General features: G+C 51.9%; 1 protein-coding gene and 1 long non-coding RNA gene across 3 annotated transcripts in view; one reads left to right on the top strand and one right to left on the bottom strand.

The window, feature by feature from the left end:
* LOC129385561 (uncharacterized) overlaps positions 1–24,744 on the top strand; it is a 400,056-nt gene that overhangs the window by 33,110 nt on the left and 342,202 nt on the right. The window lies entirely within an intron of this gene.
* Positions 1–24,744, bottom strand: part of LOC126533636 (cysteine-rich motor neuron 1 protein-like) — a 186,431-nt gene that overhangs the window by 62,476 nt on the left and 99,211 nt on the right. For both annotated transcript variants that reach the window (XM_050180802.3, XM_050180803.3), the window contains exon 2: positions 917–1,031. In XM_050180802.3, coding sequence (XP_050036759.1) covers positions 917–1,031 — 115 coding nt within the window. The remainder of the gene's footprint in view (positions 1–916; positions 1,032–24,744) is intronic.

The raw sequence follows: 24,744 nt of genomic DNA, 5'->3' as shown, positions 1-24,744 counted from the left end.
ATATAGACATTACGTCACCGAATATTACCGGCGCCCGCCGTCTCAGGGTTGTCGTGATAAGCTGGCAACAGCGTGCCCGCGTTAGACTCCCCGCGCCCATGTGAGACTCTAAGGTCGACGGAGTAACGCAAACTCACAAATATGATCTATACGGTGTTTAGGGGGAAAAAAAGTAGCACTTTCGCCCAAAGGGCGAAAGTGCTACTGGAGTAACATGCGTTACATGGAGTAACGAGGCTCCTAGTTTTTAGGGGCAGTATAAATTGCAGTAAGCATTCGCCAACAAAACATGTGTGATCCAAAGACACACGAAGTCTAGAGTTCGTTGGATGGCCTCGCGAACACTCGCGGTCACAACGTTCGCGTATAGTGGGGAGCGCCGGCAATGCGAACGTTCCATGCTGCCGCTCCCGTGAACACATTTCACCGTGCCGCGCCTCCGAAACTGCGGATCGCGTGATCTGCAACGCGTTAAGGCGCCAACCTTCTCGGCTCGCGCCCGCAAGAGATCACGTGACGTCCACCCAGCGCCGGGCGAGCAAGCCGCGCATGCGCTATCGCAACCCCCGCCCCGGTTAGCGCGGCTACGACGGCATGCCTCAGATCCCACACATAACTGCGTGTGTTACCGAGAGTATCTGCCGGGAGAGACTTGCGTCACGGCCGCTCGATGCAAAAGCAAGGTGCAAAAGCACCCTGTGGCCGCTCGATGCAAAAGCATCCTGTGCTTCTGCATCGTGCGGCCACAGGGTGCTTTTGCACCTTGCTTTTGCATCGTGCGGCCGTGTGCCTGCGTTGTGCAGCGGGTCGATCGACGTTAAGTGGGACGCTCCGCTCGGGGCTGGAAACGCGTCCGTCGGGAATGCGTTCCTCGTGGTCCGCGCTTTGTGGAAGGGAAAGAGTGTTGCGGACTCACCCTCCGCTGATGGGACAGCAGCTCTTGGGCGACACCTGCGACGGAAGGGCGTAGCTGTCCTCTGGACACGGCTTGGACGCCAGGGCGGGACACACGATGGCCGAGCAGTTGCGCTCTGCGAGTGCAAGAGAGACGGAAGTTGGGAAGGAAATTAGGCGCATTCACATTTCTCTCGGCATCCCGCGGTAGGAACGCCGAGGGCACAGGTAAAGGTGATTAACAGGCACGCGTATACATGGTACTTTTTGCTTGCATGTTCGGCACGGCTGTGCAACAACGTTAAATGAAGCACTGTGTGTCACACTTCATGCATCATTGAAAACAAATGCCCAAGTTATGTGTAACTGTATAGCATCGTCTAGACAAACTAGAAAGAACTGTACTACCGACTCGCAAAACTCGCACATTTTTTAGACGGTTTCGTATAGCCAAGTACATCAACCTTGGCGAATTCAACCCAACTTTGATATATTGCCACATCCTATATGGTCGCCGCGGGTATGTGCCAGGCGATGAGAATGACGCTGAAGTGGCGCGCGAGTGAAAAAACAGAGACGACAACGACGTCGCGTTGACTGCTCTCATAAAAGTGTTTTTACACGTCCTCTACGCCGGCTTTCCCGTCTCCTACTAGGCTGCGACACTGGTGGAGGTGCTGGGTAGGATTGCCTCATGCTCGGCACCCCTTCGCGGAGCCATACCTCGAAAGCGGAATCACCTTCGTTCATCGAAACTCCTGTTCACCGGTACAGTCGCCGCCTGCTAGGCCTGACGCCCGAGTTCAACCCTTTGCAGGACCCTGCTGGAACGCGTCAACCTACTTCCGCCATGGCTACTGCAACTCCATCGCAGGTGACGCTTCAGAATCCTAAGATACCAGAAATTTTCCACGGCGACGCTTTTGAGGATGTCCAAGATTGGCTTGACCAATTTGAGCGTGTCGCCAGTTATAATGACTGGGGCTCCCAGCAAAAGCTGTCTAATGTCTATTTTGCGCTTCAAGACAGTGCGCGGACGTGGTTTGTGAACCGGGAGAGAAATTTGACCACGTGGGATGCCTTCCGCACCCAGCTACTAGACACGTTCACTAGTAGCGACAGAAGGGACAACGCGCAGCGCCTACTCGAATCCCGCATTCAAAAACCAAACGAGAGCGTTGCCATGTTTGCAGAAGATATGGCGCGCCTTTTCCGCAGAGCAGACCGTGAGATGGCCGAAGAAAAAAAGTTGCGCTATCTCTTGCGCGGAGTGAAGGAGGAACTGTTTGCCGGACTCGTGAGGAACCCACCGACGACAGTGGTCGAATTCACCAAGGAGGCTACCGCTATAGAACGGGCACTAAAGCAACGGTACCGCCAATATGATCGCGCGAACTCGCCGGTGAATGCTTCAGTTCTACCTGAGAGCTACGGCACGTCTCTGCGTGAAGTCATCCGGGAGATTGTGAGAGAGGAGATCCGGCAGCTCGGGATTTCTCCTATGGCACCAGCGGTGGCTTCTGTCGCTGATATCGTTCGGGAGGAAGTTCGACAGGCCTTTTCGTCCCCCGACCGGCAGGCGGTGCCACGACGACTAACCTACGCGGAAGCTGTCTGTCGTCCACCTCCCGCGACTTCGATGCTGCTCACACCGTTGACCACTACGACGCAGCCAGCACCGCCACCCGCGACGCCATATTTTCGCCAGTCACAGCCGCCGCCAGCTATGCCGTATCGCCGCCAGCCGATCGCTGCGCCTCGGTCTTACGGCGAATCCCCTGTGGGCTACCCGCTTCGAAAGACCGATTTGTGGCGCACCGCTGACCGCCGGCCGCTGTGCTTTCATTGCGGCGAAGCTGGACATGTTTATCGCGCGTGCCACTACCGCGCAGCCGGGTATCCAAGGTTTCCCAACTGCAATTACCCTGTGTTTGATGCTGCACGTACCTGCGACGAAAATTCTACAAACTTTCGGCCAGAAGGTTCAGCGACGCCTCGATCACGTTCCCCTTCTCCGGCTCGTTATACTCCACCGACCCGTCGCGATTTTTCTGACGCCTCTAGGGGCAGGTCCCCTAGCCCACGCCGCGGAAACTAGAAGCAGCGACCTCCGGGGGTGAGGTTGCAAACCGTCTAGCTTTCCAAGAGCCCCCATCACCGACGACCGACGACTCTAAAACTCCGACGTCTCCAACCGCACCCCCTGTAACCGATGCCGTCAGCGCCGATCTTGTCGTTTTCATTGACGGCCACCAAGTGGCCGCTCTCGTCGATACTGGTTCGCATTTTTCGATAATAAGTCAAAAGCTGGCCGACAGATTGAGAAAAGTGAAGACGCCGTGGACCGGGCCCAACATCAGAACTGCCGGCGGCCAGTTGATGACGCCGATCGGAAAATGCACAGCCAGGATAGTAATCGCCGGTGAAACCTTCGTCGCCACCCTCGTCATTGTCTTTGAGTGCTGCAAGGAACTTATATTGGGTATGGATTTCTTGAGAGAGTACGGTGCAGTGATTAATGTCCGTGACCTCGTCGTCACATTTTCTACGAGCTCAGACGACGTCGACCCCGCGGAGCACCAGCGACCCCGCTTACGTATCGCCGACGACGACGTCACGCTTCCGCCGCGAAGCTGTGCCCTCGTACCTGTTATCTGCGACAACTTGAACACCGGGACTGGTGTCGCTGAACACATCGACGCACTGGTACTGAGTCAAGGCGTTTCCATCGCCAGGGCCGTAATTAACGTACACGACGGACGTGCGGAACTCCTGCTGACGAATTTTACCAGGGAACGTCGACACGTTGTTAGAGGCACGGCTGTTGCTTACTTCGACGAATTTACCTCAATACAAGACTGCCTCTCAGTGGAGCACGTGACGGCCACCGTGGCCATGCCTGCCCCTGTGGTTGATATCAGTCGCACCTTGTCACCCGTCGAACGTAACAGCCTTCTTGAGCTCATCGATGAGTTTAAGAGCTGCTTTTCATCTACGTCACGAGTCAGCCAGACGCCGCTCACTAAGCACCGTATTGTCACCGAAGCCGACGCCAGACCAATTCGGCAGAATCCTTATCGTGTGGCACCGAAAGAGCGCGAGGCGATACAAACGCAAGTGAAGACGATGCTTGAGGACGGGGTTATTCGGCCATCTAAGAGTCCTTGGGCATCGCCTGTCGTGTTGGTGAAAAAGAAGGACGGTAGCCTGCGCTTCTGCGTCGACTATCGAAAACTCAACCAGATCACAAAGAAAGACGTTTATCCGCTGCCGCGTATCGACGATTCACTGGACAGGCTACGAAACGCACGTTACTTTTCGTCGATGGACTTGAAAAGCGGCTACTGGCAAATAGAAGTTGATGAGAGAGACCGTGAGAAGACCGCTTTTGTGACGCCCGACGGACTTTATGAATTTCAGGTGCTCCCCTTCGGTTTGTGTTCGGCGCCAGCAACGTTTCAGCGACTAATGGACACGGTACTCTCAGGCCTCAAATGGCAAACCTGTTTGGTGTACCTCGACGACGTGATTGTTTTCTCCGCCACGTTCGAGGAACACCTACGGAGACTAAAGACGGTCTTTGAAGCAATACGCTCAGCTGGTCTAACTTTGAAACCTGAAAAGTGCCATTTTGGCTTTGAAGAACTTCAATTTCTCGGTCACGTTGTCAGTCGTGAAGGTGTCCGACCTGACCCTGATAAAATCTCTGCCGTTGCTAGTTTCCCAACGCCATCAGATAAAAAGGCCGTGCGACGTTTTCTGGGCCTTTGCGCCTACTACCGACGCTTTATTGCGGACTTTTCCCGCATCGCATGGCCATTAACGCATCTAACCAGAGAAGATGTACCCTTTATGTGGGGTGAAGACCAGCAACGGGCATTTCACGACCTACGGCAACGGCTGCAGACGCCTCCCGTCCTCGCACACTTTGATGAAGACGCTCCTACGATTCTTCATACCGACGCTAGTAATGTCGGCCTCGGCGCAGTGCTTGTACAGCGGCAGGACGGCACCGAAAGAGTAATTGCTTACGCCAGCAGGACGCTATCAAGGACGGAGGCTAACTACTCCACTACAGAAAAAGAATGTCTCGCTCTGGTGTGGGCCGTCCTGAAATTTCGGCCATATTTGTATGGTCGGAGTTTCACCGTTGTCAGTGATCATCATGCACTTTGCTGGCTGACTAATTTAAAAGATCCAGCTGGTCGGCTTGCGCGCTGGAGTCTTCGGCTCCAAGAGTTCGACTTCACGGTTGTGTACAAATCGGGGAAACGACACACCGACGCCGACTGCCTCTCTCGGTCTCCTGTTGAGACTGCAGTCCACGACGATGATGACGCGGGTTTTCTAGGCGTGCTAGATACTGTCGACGTTTCACGCCACCAACGCGAGGACGCAGAACTGGTTCCTCTTTTCAATTACTTAGAGGGAAAAACAAGCAGCGTGCCGAGGTTATTCGCCAGAGGGCTGCCTTCGGTTTGCTTACGCCACGACGTTCTCTATAAAAAGAACTTTTCACCTAGTGGCAGCAGCTACCTACTCGTCATTCCCGCATCTCTTCGCGACGAAGTCCTACATGCCTGTCACAACGAGCCGACCGCTGGTCACTTGGGATACACCCGCACATTGGCAAGAATTAGGCTAAAGTATTATTGGCCAAGACTTGCGTCGATCGTGAAACGTTACACACAGACATGCCTAGATTGCCAGCGCCGCAAAGCCCTACCCGGCAAGCCAGCTGGACTACTGCATCCTGTTCAGATACCGCAAGCGCCGTTCGAACAAATTGGCATGGACCTTTTAGGTCCGTTTCCACTGTCTATTGCCGGAAATAGATGGATAATCGTCGTCACGGATTATCTTACGCGATACGCCGAAACAGGTGCTATCCAACGTGGAACAGCAGCCGAAGCAGCGCGATTTTTCGTCGAAGCCGTCGTCCTAAGGCATGGCGCTCCCGCAGTGGTCATAACAGACAGAGGATCTGCGTTCACGGCTGCGCTTCTGGATACCGTGTTGCGACTAAGTGGTACCACTCACCGAAAGACCACGGCTTATCATCCCCAAACCAATGGGCTGACAGAACGTATGAATAAGACACTGGCAGACATGATGAGTATGTACATCGACGTCGACCACAAGAACTGGGACGAGATTTTACTATACGTTACATTCGCGTATAACACGGCTCGCCAAGAGACAACACGCGTGACGCCTTTCAACCTCGTTTACGGACGCGAAGTGACAACAATGTTGGACGCAATGCTGCCGCACGAGTGCGGTGACGACGAGACTGGTGCCGAGGAGTTTACGCAACGCGCAGAGGAAGCCAGGCAGCTTGCGCGTTTGCGAATCCAAGAACGACAGGAATACGATGCCCGACACTACAATCTTCGGCACAGACCCGTCACGTACAACGTCGGTGACCAGGTGTGGGTCTGGACTCCGATTCGTCGGCGGGGGCTGTCTGAGAAGCTCCTGCGAAGATACTTCGGCCCATACACAGTTCTGCGCCGCATCAGCGATGTGAATTATGAAGTTGTCCCCGACAGCCATAACTGCTCCAAACGCCGGCGGCATCTGCCCGAGGTTGTGCACGTGCTTCGTATGAAGCCCTACATTTCCTCGTGACCTCAACTTAGCACCGTCTGTGCACAGCCTTCGGCGGTTGGTGCATCGGGACGATGCCTTTTTTTTTCTTCCAAAGGGGGGGCAAATGCCACATCCTATATGGTCGCCGCGGGTATGTGCCAGGCGATGAGAATGACGCTGAAGTGGCGCGCGAGTGAAAAAACAGAGACGACAACGACGTCGCGTTGACTGCTCTCATAAAAGTGTTTTTACACGTCCTCTACGCCGGCTTTCCCGTCTCCTACTAGGCTGCGACAATATGCCTTGTTATGTGCTCTTCGCCTAGCGAAAGTCGGCGAGCGTGTTGTTGTGGTCCAGTGACTGTCACGCACGTGGCTGGCCAGAATACTAAAAGCAGTAACTGTAGTACGTACTATAAAATTCATTCGCAGGATGATCTAGTGCGTGAAGTACACAGGAATTTGTCGACCATGCGATTACAACAACGATAAAATCACGCTGATAAGGTGATCAGAAAGAAGAAAAGCCGTTGAGGAAAAGTTGACAAGTTGCTGCAGCAGAATTTCGAGTTGGGATAGTCGGTGAAGGTCCACGTTTTAAAAGCAAAACTATCTTTGCGCTTGCTTTCTTTTTACTCGTCGTGAGTGGGCAAGGTACTTCCCAACAAGGGCGAAAGATGACAATGCGTTACCTGTAGAAATGCTGCTTGCTGGCCCAGTTGGTTCATACTGAAACTTGACACACACTGTAGTCACACTAGCGTTCGGTGTGTCTTTTTTCATGTTCCTGTCCGTGTCCTTTTTTACGCGCTAGTGCAATGTCCCCTTATACGAATAACCACCAACTGGCCCAGCTTTCTGGCTTAAAAAAATTCAGAAAACCAGCGAAAAAACTTGATACCAAACACGGCGGAAAGAACAGACGCCACAACGCTGGTATTCTGTTACCTGTATTCGAAAGAGAGATAGAGAAACGAAGAGGGAAAGGCAGGGAGGTTAACCAAGGACGTGCCCGGTTGGGTACCGTACAGTTCGGGAGGGGGAAGGGGGAAGAGTGGATAAAGAAAGAGAAGACTAACAAAGTGTCAGTCATTGTGAACACATTCGCAAAGGAATTTCCGCTGCCACAAGCGTTCATACAGTCCACTGGCCTTCAAGGAGTGTGGATGTGCTTTTGTGGCCTTTTGCACGAAAGAATGCATAGGCTATGGTGCCAGGATCTACTTACATTCACTCAGAAATAAAGCGAAACCGGGAAGAAATAAGAAGCCACTCTACGACCGAAGCACAGCTGTATATAGAACCAAAAGTGCGACATTTCGGGCGAAAGAAGCCAATGCGTTGCGCGACAAAGTGCTCAATAAAGCGCCGACCCGACAAGTCTTCAAGGCACGCGGAGGGCCCTGCTCGGGAGGCAAGGAACACCGATGTCGCCGGGTGTTACGACAGCGAACACGCGCACATGTTTTATCGCTTTCTGTATGGGCACCCGAAGAAGACGCAAGAGGAGGGGGAGGGAGAGGAGAGAGGCGGGGATAAAATGAAGAGGCCATTTCAGTGCCAAGCACCCATTATTCACGCCTCGGCAGGAGCCGAAGCGCGCATTAAACGGCGTTATGACGCAACAAACCACCGCCGGCCAGCAAGCATGCGCCTCCCAGCCTACAAAACCTTTAAAAACCGCGCACGCCTACTCGACGCCGCAGCGGCAAAGGTGCGCGCGGCGCTGCTCACGTCTGCGGGCGAGCCGGCCGGGAATATACCGCTTTGACTCGAACGTAATCCGCGGCCTTCTAGCAGCGCTGGAATAAGTGCCTATGGCAACCCGACGTGAGGGCCAATGTTAGACCAATGTAGATCCTGTTAGAAGGGGACAAGTGGCGATGCGAGTTGCGGGCAGCATTGGTCAAGCTGTTACCCACAATATCAGCTAGAGGAAAATTTGGCCGTAATCCGCGGCCTTCTAGCAGCGCTGGAATAAGTTTCAATTACAAACCAACGTGCGGGCCAATGTTAGACCAATGCTAGGCCAATGTAGGTGCTGCTAGAGGAGAGACGGCGGTCCGAGGTATGGGCAACATTGGCCCAGCTGTTACCCACGACATCCGCTAGACGGAAATTTGACCGTAATCCGCGGCATTCTAGCAGCGCTGGAATCGGTGCCAATGAAATACCCTTGCGGGCCAATGTTAGACCAATGTAGGCCCTACTGGAGAACCAATGACGATCAAATGTATGGCCAAGGTTAGTATAAGTGTTTACTGGGCAATTCACTGCAGAGAAATTTGAACGTAATCCACGGCCTTCTAGCAGAGCTGTAATCAGTTCCGATGAAAAATCTTGCATGGGAGCAGCCCAATCTACACTTTTCTTGTGCACACGGGAATTCGACAGGAATTTAAGGCGTAGGCTCCGTTCCCAAGCGTATAACTCATGAAGGAAGCCGAACGTCCGGCCGGGATACACTTGTGACCATTTCAACCAGTGGGTGCCCGGCGACGGTGGGAATCGAGCCTACAACCTCCCGCAGCCGAAGCTGGCGCTCTACAACTAGGCCACTTCACAAGGTGTGGGCCAATGTTAGACCAATATGTACCCTACCAGCAGACCGATGACGGTCCGATGTACGACCAACATTGGTTCAAGTGTTGCCCACGACGTCCGCTAGGGGGAAATTCGGCGCTAGTGTTTACGAGAGCTGCAAGCACGGCGGTTCAGACAGCGTGGAAACGACTGGTCGTAACGTCTTCTGTTCTCGCTAAACTTCGTCCTTCTCGCTTCAAGCGACTTTGTGGCTTTGCAACTTGATCGTACTGTACAAAATATTGCATTACGAATGCAGCAGTTCTCGAAGGCTATAGATGTCCGCGGACTCTTAAAGTTATCGCGCGTTCGGATCAAATATGCGATTGCTTGGAAAATCAGAAAGATAAAGCGTAACAAACACGACTACAAGAACGTCCCCAGCCGCGAGCACGACGACTCAACAAATCAACGTACAAATCTGTCCCGCGCTAGCTGAAACTGGCCCCCCCTAGCCGAACCGTCGCAGAGCCACCGCGTCGTTTACCGATTCCGGTATAGGAAACTCTACTACGACAGAAACCAGTCGGCGATCGGCTTGGATTCGACAGAACGCGGTAAGTTCAGCCGCGCGTTCTCAAGAGGTCCGTGCGAACGTGCTTTCCTCGGGCATTTTTGCGCATCCCCGCGTTTACGACTTTCTTCGTCGGTCGTCTCGTATAAATCCCCCCCGAAGCGAGCTTATGGCTCCGCCAGTGCAATGTAGAGAGCCGATCGTAAAATGGAAAAAAAGAACCTGGGCGCGTGCCCCCGTAAAAATAAAGCCTCGAATGGTGTTGCACGTCTTCTGCAGACTCGAGGAGAGCGCGCGCACACACACGCCGCCACTGCATGGTCGACTGTGCACTTATTGCACAGTCGCAGTCTATGACTATGACTATTAACGCGATTTCTGTAAGACCACACGCGTCAGCGAACTCGCCGCAATTTCCTTCTTTCCTTCCCTCCTCTCTCTCCCTGTGATCTTTGTTTTCCCCTTTCCCATTCCCCCGGTGTAGGGTAGCCAACCGGACGTTATTCTGGTTAACCTCCCTGCCTTCTACTTTTCTCTTTCCTCCTTTCCTAGCCACCCACCCCCTCCCTCCCTCTCTGTTGTCTCGAGCTTAGAATCGTATAGTCTGCGTGCCGCATGCCTGTACAAAGGTCCCGAAGCAGGTTTTCATATACGAAGCTCCTCGCATGGTCTCTCCTCACCAGCTGCACAGCTTAAAGCATTGTTTCCTATACAAAAGTTTCTAGAGGGAAATTCGGCCAGCAAAGGAATCGGCTTTCCTAGAAAAGTTCGTCCTGTTGGCTTCAAACGGATTTGGGAATTTCCATATTGTTCATATTGAACAAGATATGTAATAGATGCAATGATTCGCGATCATTACGCGTGTGCGCACAAATTTATTTCTTTTATGCGCTTAGAGACGCTTAAAGAGCGTCCGAAGCACACGCAAAAAGATGAGACAAATCAGTGCTCTACTATCTAGTGATTTTTAGACGAAGCCCCATGCTTTAAAGACACACTAAAGAGAAACGTAACACTGTCAGTTTAGACAAGCGTGTTCCAAAACTATTGTAAGTGGCTGATCCACTCGCTGGAAGGTTAGGCATACATATACTGTGTACAAACTGTGTACGTCGCACTCTCTTTCCTGTGCACTTATCGTATCGCGCGGGGTGCAAGCACGAAGCCACCAAGTCGTGAGATCGACAACAGGTGGAGATACTATCGCGGCCAAATATGCGGGCGAGGCCAGAGATTCCCGCTCGCGGTTCTCCCGATTTCTACGTCACAAATTAGTAGCAGAATAAGAAACCTAAGAAGCATAAATTTGTTAGCTTCTTGTGATATGACTATAAAAATCGAGCTCCTCGGTTAACTCCCTTTTTTCTCGTATATATATATATCATGCTATTCTTAGCTCTGGCGTCTCTACCACGTGACCAGGTTCCAACACTTCACACACACACACTTTTTCCGATTCGACATTGGTAATGGCAACGCATTAAAATTCGAGGTGCGCTGTTCGCGCGCCCAGCGCTTGCTCAGCCGCCATTGCTTTTTTTTATACAGGAACGATCGACCTCGAAGACGCGCAAAACTGTCGCGTCCACCTCCCACTCGTCGAGTACGAGCAGCGCGTTGACGTCCCCCCGACGTCGGATCTCAATCGAGGAGGGATGACCGCGGAACGCGCTTACACACCATATCTGGATGGATGGATGGGTGGATGGATATTATGAGCGTCCCCTTTGGAACGGGGCGGTGGATTGCGCCACCAAGCTCTTGCTACTATACTGCCTAATATCCTACCTAGGTTAGACAATGAAAAAAAAAAACACTCTGAACTACCACGCCCAAATTTTCTGATCCCCTATCGCGATCTGTGCTTTTGTACGTCTCCGTCTTCTCTTCGGCGCGGTCAGCGCCGTCTCGCGGATTACACCGCTTTAATATTTTTGTTTGTCTCCTTTGATTATTCTCTCTATAGCTGCAGTCATCAATTTCGACCCGCATCTCCGACGACAACCCATTTCCACATTCCCCTCACTCTCTTCTTTTTGTTTAGTGATTGATCGGACGTTCTCACGAGGGTCGTCGATTGTTTTCACGGTCTAAACCTCTCGAAGCGCGCCGACAGATGCTCGATAGACAGAAAAAAAAGGGAAAAGAAAACAAGGTAGACGACGGACGGCGTGTCTGTATATAAATGCTACAAGACGCGAAAAACAAAACTGCCGCAAGCGCCCCCGACGCGTGTAGACGCGTCGTCCCTTTCCCCCACGACGCTCGTAAAAACGAACGTTCGTACTATAGCGCATGAATGATGCACTTATGCTTTCGGGCTCCTCGCGCGGTCAGCCGGCGTTACAATCTTCCCTCCACCCGCCCTTTTATACTTCGACGCGTCTTCGCCGCACGGTCCCGTTTTTATGACGCGGCGCGTTCGGCCCCTTATGTTATTACTCCCTTCGCGCTAGGGCGGCACGTAACCCCCCCCCCCCCCCCCCCCCCCCCCCAATCCCCTCTTGCCAGAACAACAACCACAACCACTTCGTGCGCTGGCCCCGCACTGCACTGTTTTTCGTTCTTCTCGCGGCTTATAAGAGCCTGCCCTGTGGTAACTCGACTGCTCGAGAACAGTCCTTCTTTTGTTGTTGTTGTTGTTTCTTCTGTTCTTAACGCAACGCGCATCGCCGTAATTTTGTTTGGCATGCCTATATATACGTAGGCTTCGGTTATGCGCAAGTTTCACACGTGTAGTGTTGGCGGACGGACGCAAACACGTATTCGCGTATGTTGTCGTCAACGCAGAATTCGAGCGTGTGTATATACGGGTTATATACGTAGTTCAGCGCTATATATAGACGACGCAAACACGTAGTCTTCACGCGCAGGCAGCGGCTTCAGTGGATAATTCCAGTATGTGGGTTGTGTAGGCCACGCGCACGCCCGCGGATCGATCGAATGCTTACAGCTTCTCGTCTATGCGGGTCAGATATAGAAGTAGATGCAAACAACGCGCCCCCGCGCGTCAATGAACTGCGCTTCTGGCTCGCGAGTCGCTGTTGTGGCGGCTGCGGAGCGGGTGAGAAGCCACTCGACGAACTCGCCGATTGAAAGGGTGCACATGCACCCTTTCTAATGTTGTATATCGGTCCATAACTCACACCCTTAAAAAGGGTGTCTTGGTGAGAGTTGTAGACCGATTTACACCCTGATTCATTTTAAGAGATGTGGTATATATAGCGGTGTTCACTCTTAAAAAAAGTTTACACCCTTTGGGGCTTGTTCCACAACGATAATCGTGGTCTGTCTTGCGCTTGCGTTTTCTTTTTTGAAAACTCTGCGGTCGCTATTTTACTCTCGAGAATGCTGCGCCACGCTGATAAAGCGCAATTGCCGTTCGTGACTTTGAAGTATACCGGGCTCGCAGCGTTAAAAAATGGAAATGTGGGCAAAACAGATGATGATTATTCATGTGGGACAAGATACAGCTGAGCTTACTTCTTCTGCATGAAAAGTACAGCAACCACGTGCACATATATACCGATGGATCGACTACGTCGTGCAGTTCTGGTGGTGCCGTGGTTATACCAACGCGAGGAATGACACTGCGGTTCAAGACATCGCACGTCACGACCTCAACGGCGGCAGAGCTAACGGCCCTGCGTCGAGCACTGGAATTCATTGATTCTGAAAGACCTTGAAAATGGGCTGTGTTCTGTGATTCAAAACCGGCATTACAGTGTACGCTGTCAGTTCTCCGACACGGATGTCATGACCAATGGACATACAAAGTCGTGAAACTTTACCATGATGTCCAACAAAAAGGCCACGAGGTCGTTTTTCAATGGGTACCTGGCCATTGTGGAATCAGTGGCAATGATTCCGCCGATAACGCTGCTCGCACAGCACATCAAGAAGAGCACAGCGTTCCAATTCCGCTTTCGAGGATTGACGCTGCAAGACAGCTTCGACACCTGGCACGCACTCTCACAGTGACCGAGTGGAACTCGCCAAACTTGCGACTTACACGACTGCATCGGCTAAACCCCTCCCTGCAACTCCGACCTCCACTCGGACTTCCTCGAAGTGAAGCTACTGTGGTAGCTTCACGTCGGGGAACTCCTAACCAAGGCTTCTCTGTCGCCTTTGGTTAGGAGTTGCCTTCACAAAGGCATACTCTACATTAATTGGAGTGACTGACAGTGCAGCATGCGAGGTCTGTGGCACCGAAGAAAACATCGACCACCTGCTGTGCCACTGTCCAAGATATGCCCTAGAGAGACAAGAACTTGCCAAAGCTTTCCAAAAACTGGACAATCGGCCGCTTTCTGTGCAGGTGCTGCTGGAACACCGCCCCCATCGCCCGTCGGCCCATAAAGCGGTGAAGGCGCTGTGTTTCTTAAGGACGACGGGTTTGTGCGACCATCTGTGACTACTAATGCAATTTCTGTAAAACCACACGCGTCAGCGAACTTGCCGCAATTTCCTTCTTTCCTTCCTTCCTCTCTCTCCCTGTGATCTTTGTTTCCCCTTTCCCATTCCCCCGGTGTAGGGTAGCCAACCGGACGTTATTCTGGTTAACCTCCCTGCCTTCTACTTTTCTCTTTCCTCCTTCATCGCTGAAAGCGAAGCGCGGCTTGCTTGCAAAAGGCTCGGCATGGTCACAGGCCTTCGCAATATACATACCAACTGCCACTTTTCCAAATTAATGGAGCGTACAGACACATACTTCAGAAGGTGCATATAGAAACTACCACTCGCTTCGTACACGTAAAAGGGTGTAACACGTTCAGCGAGTAATGAGGCCGGGAAAACGTATACCATATATTAATTTCATGCAAGTCTCGCCATGCCGGAACTGGCGTCATCGAAATTATACCGCACTAGACCTGGCTCAGACCTGCCGCTGGACACCCGTTGGTTGGCTCCATTGGTTAAATGCTACGTGAAGTGTGGGCGCTGTGACGTTTCACTGCTTTCACTATAGGCGGGTCTACCAAGTCTGCACCTTTGACTACACAGCCTCCGGGATCGGTCCAACTTGCAGCCATCCGCGCATAGTGTGTGTATGTGTGTGAGCGTGCACGGGGAGGGGGCGGGGAGGGAGAGGCAGGGGTGTAAGAGCTAAAGAAAGCTTCACTCTGTTTTCTCCCGTTTAGTGCCCGTTTAACGCCTCGTCTCTGATGCAGCGCGAGAAAAAAAAAAAAAGATGTTTGTGCACTGCGGGAAAGAAAAACGGTGCTTCGAGGCTCGCCGCGCTGGTATGTGTGTGCTTCCCGAGTCAACAGTGCAAGGTGACTCAGCGAGGTGACTATAACGCGTGGGTACAGGCAGTGTTCTGACTGCCTTTGCGAAGCGTTGAAAGGTGGCACTCGAGTTGTTTCTTTTCTTTTTTTCATCTCTCGTCGGGTTTTCAAACTTTCTTCCTTCGCCTTCCGTCACTTTTCGCCTCGAACGCGGCGCGAGCACGGGATAACAGGCGCTGCCCGTTGAGGAAAGTGTGCATGTGTGTTTTCTTTCCTGGTGTCTGGGCAAACGGTCGTCACCATGGCTATACAACAACCTACGGTATACCTCTGCGTCGATGGTACAGGCGAGCAACAACACCAGGGGCCGTTGAACGCTAGACACCGTGTTTGGCCTCTGTCGAGACGCGTTCCGCCGCAGCCGCTTTTGTGTAAACGTGTTTCCTCCCTCGAATTCTGCAGGGCCTTTAGCGGCAAACGAATCGTTCCCGCGATGCCGAACGACTACGTACGCGTGCATGGTCGGAGCCTGGCCCTGGGCAGGGGCCGTGCCGGCAAACAGAATAGGCACAGGAAAGGGGGGAGCCGGATGTACGCAATGCAAAGACCCAAGTTAAACGTATGAAGCTGCACTTGCGACTGGAATTTTCAACGAACGACGCATGCGGAACAGTTGTCACAGACACGCGCACTTCGAATTAGATGTAGATGTGCACGTTAGAGAACGTACCCCACGCGTTGTTAGATACCGAATCCCTTCACTACACACGGTGTCGCTTACAGCGCAACTGTTGCTTTCGCACGAGAACTATACACAAATCAATCAACCACGTACTTCAACGCGTAACACATAACGTAATAGCTGTAGGACGCGTTGCAACAACTGCGCAGTGGGCAGGTATTTGCCTTGGCGGCCCGGTGGCTGCGGCGGTGTACCGCTGAACACGAGGTTGAGGGTTCGATCCCCAGCAGCGGTGCCGGTGTTCCGATGGCGGCGGAATGCCGAAACACTCGTGCACACTTAGCCCCCCGCGTATTCTCAAATCACACCTCGACTGTGAAGTTCTTCCTACACTCCTCCGAGCTAAGCGCAGCGCCATCGCTCGACCGAAGAATGCGCTACGGTTCTCGTGAATTAAGTGCAGTGACCATTTCTGCCTAGGGACGGCGCTGCCTTGTTCTTTATTGAGGGCAGTGTATTGCCATTTGAGGCTCGAGCTTGTTTGCCCTGAGGACAAGAACATACGTACCGGAGCAAATATTCGCAACGAGATGTGTCTGCTGGAGCGAAAATCCGGAGACCCCTCAGCACGTCCTAACGGAATGCGGGTGGTATTCACCCAGTGAGACACGTTAATACCGCGCACCGTCCTGAAGCGCTTGGATTTAAAGTGGATGGAAGCATCAACCGGTCAGTCGAGATAATGGAGAGACGTTTAGAGTATTGGTGAAAAAGAAATGCAGGAATGAGATTGATGAAACCGGATACGTTATAGGCACAGGTAGCGGTACAAATTAGATGCAGAAGCTTTGGGGAAGAGAGAGAATAAATTAAAAAAAAAAGATTAAGGAGATCTAAGCGACAATTGCAGAATGAGAAAGCGTGCATAGCATACCTGATTAACTCCAGCAGGCTATGTGACTATTTGTCACCGCCCTGTTTCAAAGGGGATGCCAATAATTCATCATCATCATTGAGTCGAGGCGGATTACTAGAGGAGCACTCATGAAAAACGGGGCTGGATTTAGGCGTACGCTACGGAAGTCAGGTGGTCTAAATCAATCCAGTGCTCACCACTACCTGAGTGCGCTTTACATGTATCGCTTTCTTGACAACACATGCGAAATCTCGATATAACGAAGACTGATACAACGAATAGTTGGATATAACGAAGTAAGGTTTATTATTATGTATTATGTCTGTTGTTTTGTTTGCTCGCGTGCTGCATTTTTTGTGCCCTAAGTTGACTATGGACCCGGGACTAGCCAATGGCTATGGCTCCAGTGATGCTTTTGTATTTTGTAAGATACGTTGTAAATAAAGAATGAATGAAGTATGACAAATTTCTCACTAATATCAGTGTGTAGCGAATATATGTTTACAACAAATATCGGATATAAGGAATGTATTTTCGTGCGAGATACGACTTCCAGATACGACTTCGTTGTAACGAGGTTCAACGCTTTCTTCGTATATCTAAACACGCGAGTGTTTCCTGCGTTTCGTGCGCAGCACAAGAATGCGTCCGTCGAGGCTAAGAATTGCACCAACGGCCAAAACGCCACATTGCCACCCATATACATTGCGGCGTCGATGTCTATCCTCAGAAGCTTTTCAGTTATGGCGAACTGCTTCGGTCTGCCATGAAAACATGTTTTCGTACTTGCCATTTAAGGATCTTATCAAGCTTAGATTAAATACGATAGTAAAATGCGATACGTAATTCCAGACTGGACTACGCCATGAGTTTAGAAATTTTTAATGAGTTTGTGGGATTCAGACGTCGACAGGCTAGCGAATCCCAAAAATTGGTGAAACGGCAGGTTCACTTCTGCAAATTATGCGAACAGATGTGCGCATTCGGTCGTTCGTGTCGAGCTTAGAGGAACTCTGCAGAAGCTCAGTTGAATTTCTACGAATATTTACAACGCGAAACGTACAACATGCCTCTTTAAAAATAATGCGTGTGACATTTAATCGTATCTCAACACGCAGTGTGCTTAAGACGACAGAAAGTCAACAGAAACACAAAATAATCTCTAATGACTGGTATTCGTTCACACTTATATTCGATTGTATATCAACACATATTTAAGGAAATGCCAAGTCAATAGAAACACATTATCTCTATAATGGCTTTGTTAAGACTTTGTCGCGAAACAGACAGGAATATAAGGACGACCACTACCGTCATTGCTTTAATTCTAATTGTCCCTTACGTTTCCCTCTTTGGCGCTGAAGCTACATCATGTTGTCCCGCCGAACTAAGTGCTGCGGTCAAGTTAGCGAGACTGAGTAAGTGATTTGGATAGAGAGACTGATTGCAGCGATTCTGTAGTCGGTGCTGCTGTAGTAAGTGCTTGTAGGGGGAGATCGTAGTGCGAAGTTCCGTGCGACGAAATGAATCTTACGTTGCGACGCGGCTAACATCGTTAACGGTTAGGGCCTCGGGCACTCGACGCTTTTGCGTTACCGCGCTCATTGCGGTCAGAAGAGACGCAACGGGGCAACTTGCCGCCGCCGCAGGCAACGCGACGTGGAACGTGCATTCGTCACAAGAGCATGAAGCACACAGCAGCAACAGCAGCAGCAGCAGCAGCAGCAGCAAGCAAGCAAAGCAACAGAAACGGCGGCAGCGGCAGCAGCGGCGGCATTGCGGGGTCCCAAAAAAAGCGACAGCGTCAGAAGGGGAGAAATGGAGGCGGAGAGAGAGATAGAGAGAGAGAGAAAGGGAAGGGAGAAAGTTACGATGAGGCTCGCGCGGAATGTATTAATCACACACGCGAGCGAGCGCGCGCGCCGCAAGCGGCCTGCTTGTAAACACAGACGCGGAGGAGAGAGCGCGGGGCCAACTTGTTGCTTGCGCGCCGCAAGCCCCAACCGGCGGCGCCCTCGGGGTTTCTGACACCCCGGCCGTGTTTGTGTGTATCTGCACCGGCGGCATTCGCAGCCCCTTCGTATGAGTTTTGGGACCCGCCGCCGCCGCTGCAACGAGTTGCAAGCAGGGAATGGGTTTTCCAAGAGGGAGGGAGGGAGAGAAGGCGTTCGCACTGCCAGCTTTTTCTTGTATCTCTCTCTCTCGCCGAAACGCCTCTCGTTCGCGGTGTCCGCGGACCCGCGGGCTTGTTCTGGCTAGGGATATGCGGGCGCCGGCTTGGATGCGCGGTGGAATGGTTTGTGGTGGTGGTGGCGGTGGTGGTGGTGGTGCGGGGCTGTTTCTCCCCGTCTTCATCAGTTACGTGCAGCCAGTTTGCTCATTTCGCTGTGTACGTCCTGTTTTACTTTGTGCAGCGCGCCTATGGGTGTGGCGCAACGCAACAAGTTCTTTTTTTTGTGTGTGTGTGGGAGACCGGCAGACGGTTTCTTCGTTTCGGAGCTTTCTCTGGTCCGATCGCGATGCGGGCGCCCGTTTCGTACGCTGGGAATGGGTTCTCAGGAGCGGGGGAGGGAGGGAGACGCTTTGTTCGTTCTCCTTTCATTTGTGATTGGAACTCGGCAATTTCCTGTTTGATTGCAAGTTATGTACGCGGCTGTGGAGGTCGCGCGGGCACCTTCAAACTACAACACTGTAAGCTTTGCGTCTGCCCGTTCGTTCCGCCTTTTGTGATAGAGAGGAACAACGTTTGTTCGATGCATTCTCTTCTTTATGTACAAATGTACAAATGCCTTGTCTTCACCATTTGCACGCAACTTAGCCCAAGGGGTTTGTGGTACATAGCTAGGCGGCAGATGTCTCTCGTTTTCGAACTTTCCTCTGATCATTTGCGATGCGGGCCGCGCCTTTCTGGTTGCGATGACGTCGAGGCCGCGCCGCCTCGTTCCATGTTCCGTCTAGCCCAATAAGTTTTCGGATAAGGGCGTTGGGCTTACTTGTCGGTTTCTCTTTGGCTCTTTTTTGTTGTTTAGCCACTCTCGCTTTCAACGTTCAGCTTAGTTATCTGCAGCGTCGACGAACGGCTGTTTGTTTGTTTGTGGAAGAGAGGGGTTTGCAGGTAAGTTCTCGGTCTACGCTATCTGTTTAGTCATTTGCGCAGAGCCTGTGACCGGGGATGCGGGAATCGTCGGTCTGTAGGGAAGGGGTTAGGGGCTGCAATGGCCTTTCGCTTTCTACGCTTTCTTTCTTTCTTTCTTTCTCTCTTTCTCTCTTTCTTTCTTTCTTTCTTTCTTTCTTTTTTCAGTTCAAGTGCATACATGCTGCCAAATGAAAAGGGGCGTGGGAGCTGGTGCATTTCTCTTTGCCTGGTTTGTTTAGTCGGTGTCGTTTCCTAATTTTTTTTTTATCTTGGTGTGTGCCTCTTTATTTTTTTTTTTTTCATTGGAGCCGCTGTGCCTCGTCAACTATCAGACGCGTTAATATGCTGGAGGTTAGTTAAGGACACGTTAAAAAGGGGGGTGAAAGCTGGACGGAGTTCGCCGAACTCGCTGCTGCGGAGGTATTACATTAGTACCACGGGCTCATGGGTGTCTATAGTGATAGCAAGGATGCAGGGCAATTGCTACAGTGGATACACGGGTGAACAGTCGGTTCACTCGTGTATACTTCGTACTATCGTTGCAGCTGTTCATTCTAAGCCTTGGCAAGTCAAGGATGGCCGTGATCGATGATGGCCGGATGATTGCGTGTCCGGGTTTGATGCGAGGCAGGTCGCAGCTGCTTTGTCAATGGGTTGAGGTCAGTATACGGACGCGCGCGCTGTGTATTGTGGGAAAAGGAATTTTTTTTTTCTTTTTAGTTGCTCGCACTGGAGGCTTGCAGCAAGAGAGCCGATTAGCAGTTAGCAGCAAGGACTTAACTTGATATACGAGGACAGATAACAGGCTAGCGACTTCCTTGGGCCCTGGGGACAAATCACGGCGGCGTCAGTGGCTTGCTTTCGCGATCATCACCGTCAATTCTTCGGATATCTCTCGGATACTGCCCTGCCATGCGTCGACCGAACCCAACCAACGCCCGCAAATTTATTTACGTCATCGCCTCGTCTAATCCATTGTCGGCTTGGTCTATATACGTTTCCAATCCCTTGGCTTAATGGCTTCTAGCTAGGAATAAGTAATCAGGTCTTCCGTCCTCAAGATATATACAGTGGACTCCGAGGAGCACCGTGTCGGAGGGCGCTACCGGGTTTACTGTTCCTCGTCCGTTTCTTTAAGGTATCCCGAAGATCAAGGACACCAGCGTTCTGCACCTCACCCCACGACGTCGGCAGCCGGGAATCGACCTCGCTGTTGAAGCAGCAGTTGGTCTGTATCGGCACCCCCCAATAGCGAATTTAGTTACATAAAGGAATCGCCCTCCCTCTCCCCGTCCACTCCGATTACGAAAATCGTCACTCTGGCGTCTAGCTGGTTCACTACCGGAACAAAAAGTAGTGGGCGAGTACTTCCAAAGAAACAACGCACGTAAGGCTATATCTCCGTTGTTTTGGCCGAGGTTCACAAGCCTACATGAAAGACTTCGATAACGCTGCCTGCAATCGGTTGCTACCACTGGATTGTGTACGCGGTTTACATAGCGTTCCTCTGTATTTCTCTTATACACTTACAGCCCCCCCCCACCCTCCGCAGGTAAAACCAAGCATAACTACCTCATGTTAATCTCCCTGCTTTTCTTAAGCACTCTTGTTATGCAGAAGGCCACAAAGACCCTATTGCGCTTCTTGAAGACGACTGTACACTGTGGCGAACGGTTGTGACTGATAGCGAACTTTCCACTGTGAGTGTGTTCACACTTTTCATTACCTTTTCTAGACTTCCCGTTTCCTTTTTTTTTTTCACCTCTCTTGCTCCCTTTCCCCTTCACCAAGTGTAGGGTGGTTCCCTGGGAACGTCCTCGATTGTACCCTCCCTGGCTTTCCCGCTTCGTCTCTCTCTCTCTCTCTCTCTCTGGCGCCTCGAGTTTGCGGTAAATGCATAGTGTATAAACAGTTACGTAGCTCCAGTGACAGAAAGCCTTGTAACGTAAAAGGAAATGACCAGCTAATACCGGGTGGAGTAAGTTGGTCAACAGAGAACACGCGGCAGAACAACCGCATGCGTCCGCTGTCACGTCCTGTCGGAGGGGGTGGGGGGTGGGGGATCTTTCTGCCACCTAATCTCTGAGTCGTCCACGAAGAACACACGGCGTCACGTTCTAGGTCGCCCCGCGTCCTTAGAGGCCACATGCAACAAACCCTGCTGGCTCGCGCGCCAGGCCTTCCGTTCCGGTTACGTCACGGAGCAACTTCAGAGAAGCAAGCGAGGCATTGAACCGCGAACGCCAGAGAAAGAAAAGGAAAAAGACGAAAAGAAAGAAAAAAAGACAGACAGAAAGAAAGAAAGATAAAATACAGAAGGAGGCGTGGCAATAGACAACGCGCGCTCGGTCGTAGAAAGTAAACAAGAAGCAAGGCGCGGTTCGAAGCCCCGCGTTAGACGACTCGCGGCTGGCGCATCCAAGCACTGCGAGCCCGGCCGACTTGAAAGCGAAGCAACAGCGAGCGCCGCGACCTCACGAAAAGAGAGGCCACGCCGTTCGAAAACGTCGTATATCATACGCGGCGGTGTTTTGCGAGCTTTTTTGTTTGTTTTTGTTTCAAGTGTCACGAGCATAGTTTCCTATAAAAATTACTAGAGCGAATCCGGCGCTGGTGTCCCTGCAGCAGCTTACAAGTACGGCGGTTCAGAAAGCACGGGAATCGTGGAGGAACGGCGAAAACTAGGAGGCGAGCATGACGTCAGGCTGCTAGCTTCGGCAAGACTACCGTGCAGACACCCTTTCGCGTCTCGTCTCAGCGTTGACTCATGGGGAAGTAGGCCCTAAGTGGTCGCCTGACCTTTCAAGGCACTGTTTGGTTCGTGGTGTCTTTTAGTGACACCCTCCGTCACGATGGGTCTTCGTCACCTCTTCTACACTCCTACTCTCCCCCGTATACTCTCTAAGCGCTCGGCGGCTAGAAACTACCGCTTGCCTCTCACGTGGCGTGGGCCTATTTGGCACGACCTTTCTTTCATAATCTTATTACTAGGCTTCGAAAATATCACGCGATTTTCCCTCCTAGCCCGGCTGACAGGGCTTGTTTAGGTCGTCGAAATTACACCGTCATAGTCGTCATCGAGCCATTTTTTTTTCTCACTATCATATCGTCGTCGTGTCGTCGTCTTCGTACGTCACAGTAATCGTGCCGTCATTGGCTCCATCGCTAATTGTTGCGGCCGTTGTAGGTTAAGCTACCGCTTTTATTTTGTGCGGAACTCGCGCCACGAAGCAAGGAAATAAACTACAGGAGAGAGCGTCACGCACCGCAGCCAGCTTTGGCGAACGGACTTTCCGTGAAGCCGTTCCCTTTGTTTCCTCCCTCATATAGTGTCTGCCCAACATGTGACCCCTGAGATTGGGCGCGTTGGCCGGGAGTGTTTGGTTCCCGGCAGTTTTTTTAATCCATGCGCACTTGTTCGGTTGCACTGCCGCAGCTTTGCCTGCAGAGTGGGGTCGCTAAAACCTACCGTGCGCTGCGACGCGGCGATCACGTGTTGGGCTGACTCGTTTGGCTTCAATCGTGTTGCGCAATGCTCCCTCCTAGTTACGTTTCTTTCTTGTTCCTCCCTGGTGACCAGGCTGGCCGGTCCCGATAGCACCGCGCGATGTGTGCCTTCGGAATGTTTTTTTTATGTGGCATATACAGCGCGGTCCGGTCCTGGAAGTGCTGCCGCATAACATCGCCCAAACGCCTCAGGGCATTAACCGCACCAGTGCTAACCAATAGGTGTCACCGTGGGCACATTTCGGCAGGTCTGTGCCGGGAATACGTCGCTCGATTTCGACAATCCTCCTCCGATGGTTCCAGCCCGATAGGTATACTGTCCGAAACCACACCGCGGCGCTGCGTCCCTGGAGTAACATAAACGGATCTCGAAGGCTATGCCTTAGCCGCTTGCGTGCACCGCGGCGCTGCGTCCCTGGAGTGACATGAACGGATCTCGAAGGCTATGCCTTCGCGGGCTGCGTGCGCCGGACGCCATGGTTTGGACGTCATCCGTTATTTCTACACGGCCTCTTGTTTTCGATTTCGGTGCTCCGTCCGCGAGCGAGCAACGTGACGCATGGGACAGCCTCGTTGTCTTTGAGCCCTTGACAGTTCCCTTTCCTTTTGTCCTTCTTTCGTTTCTTTTTTTTCCTTTGCGAGAGTCACGCTTTTGACCGCTGGCCGGTCACGGTAGTACGCCTGCCTGCCAGCCTTTGTCAGAGAGGCAGCCGTGCCAGTGTCCCCCGGGGACTGGGTGAGTGGGTTTCCACGGTCGGTCGTTACAGACAGCGCGATGCGGGGATCGGTTTTCAGCCGACAGCAGGAACGGTACGGGTACATCTATGCGAGGGGGCTCGCGTTTCCATCATTCCGGGCGCGTGATGTGTGTACGTGCGTGAACGTACTTGCGTGTTTTTGTTCTTTCTTTTTTTTGTTGTTACGGTTGTTAACCTTAAACTGCACGTGCGACGAGACAGAGGAGAAAAGAGGTCGAGAAAACAACGTTGATTGCGACCTTTCCAACGAGATTGAAAATTGTCAAATGAAGGCCTTTCGTCTTTCTTTCTCTTTTTTTTTTCTTTTGAACATTTATGTTATACGACGGCGCCAATGTGTATAGGCGAAGTTCGCATAGGCGATGGACAAGCGGCATTTGCGAACGAGTGCGAACACTAAGAATAACTTGCGATATGGCGAGCAGTGTAGAGATGTTCCCGGGGGGGGGGGGGGGGGGGCGGCATTCTAGATTGAAGCTTTCATTGGCGCTTCCCTTCACTTTGGCTGGACGGCTGGGTAAGCCGAGTACACTGGGCTGATCTCAGAGAGACAGTCTAATCGAGGGTATAGCGACCGTTAACTGGTGAGTCGGTAGTGATACACCATGCGCACGGTATGAGTTCTCACAAGGGTTTCAGCGTCGCTTGACAAAGCACTTGTGGTGACAGCGCTACTGAACATAGTCCTCACAATATCACCCTCGGATCTTGAAACTGCACAGAACAGAAAACAACAACTTGTCTGGCCGCGCCCCGTCACTTTGCGTCAAAGGTTGACGTAACGTTCGCGCAATCACTGTTTAAATACGAATTTGAACGTTATTCGCCTTGTTCCGTGCTGCATCTTGGGGAATTCGGGAGCATCGCAGGTATAGCAGACTACGCTGATTCGCCGTCTGCTCCGACGCGGAAGGCGCCGTCGCACTCTGCCG

This window comes from Dermacentor andersoni, chromosome 7 (genome assembly GCF_023375885.2).
Source record: "Dermacentor andersoni chromosome 7, qqDerAnde1_hic_scaffold, whole genome shotgun sequence".
In the NCBI taxonomy this organism is placed as follows: Eukaryota; Metazoa; Arthropoda; class Arachnida; order Ixodida; family Ixodidae; genus Dermacentor; species Dermacentor andersoni.
The sequence above is the reverse complement of the archived record's forward strand: the minus strand, read 5'-3'. Positions and strand labels throughout refer to the sequence as shown.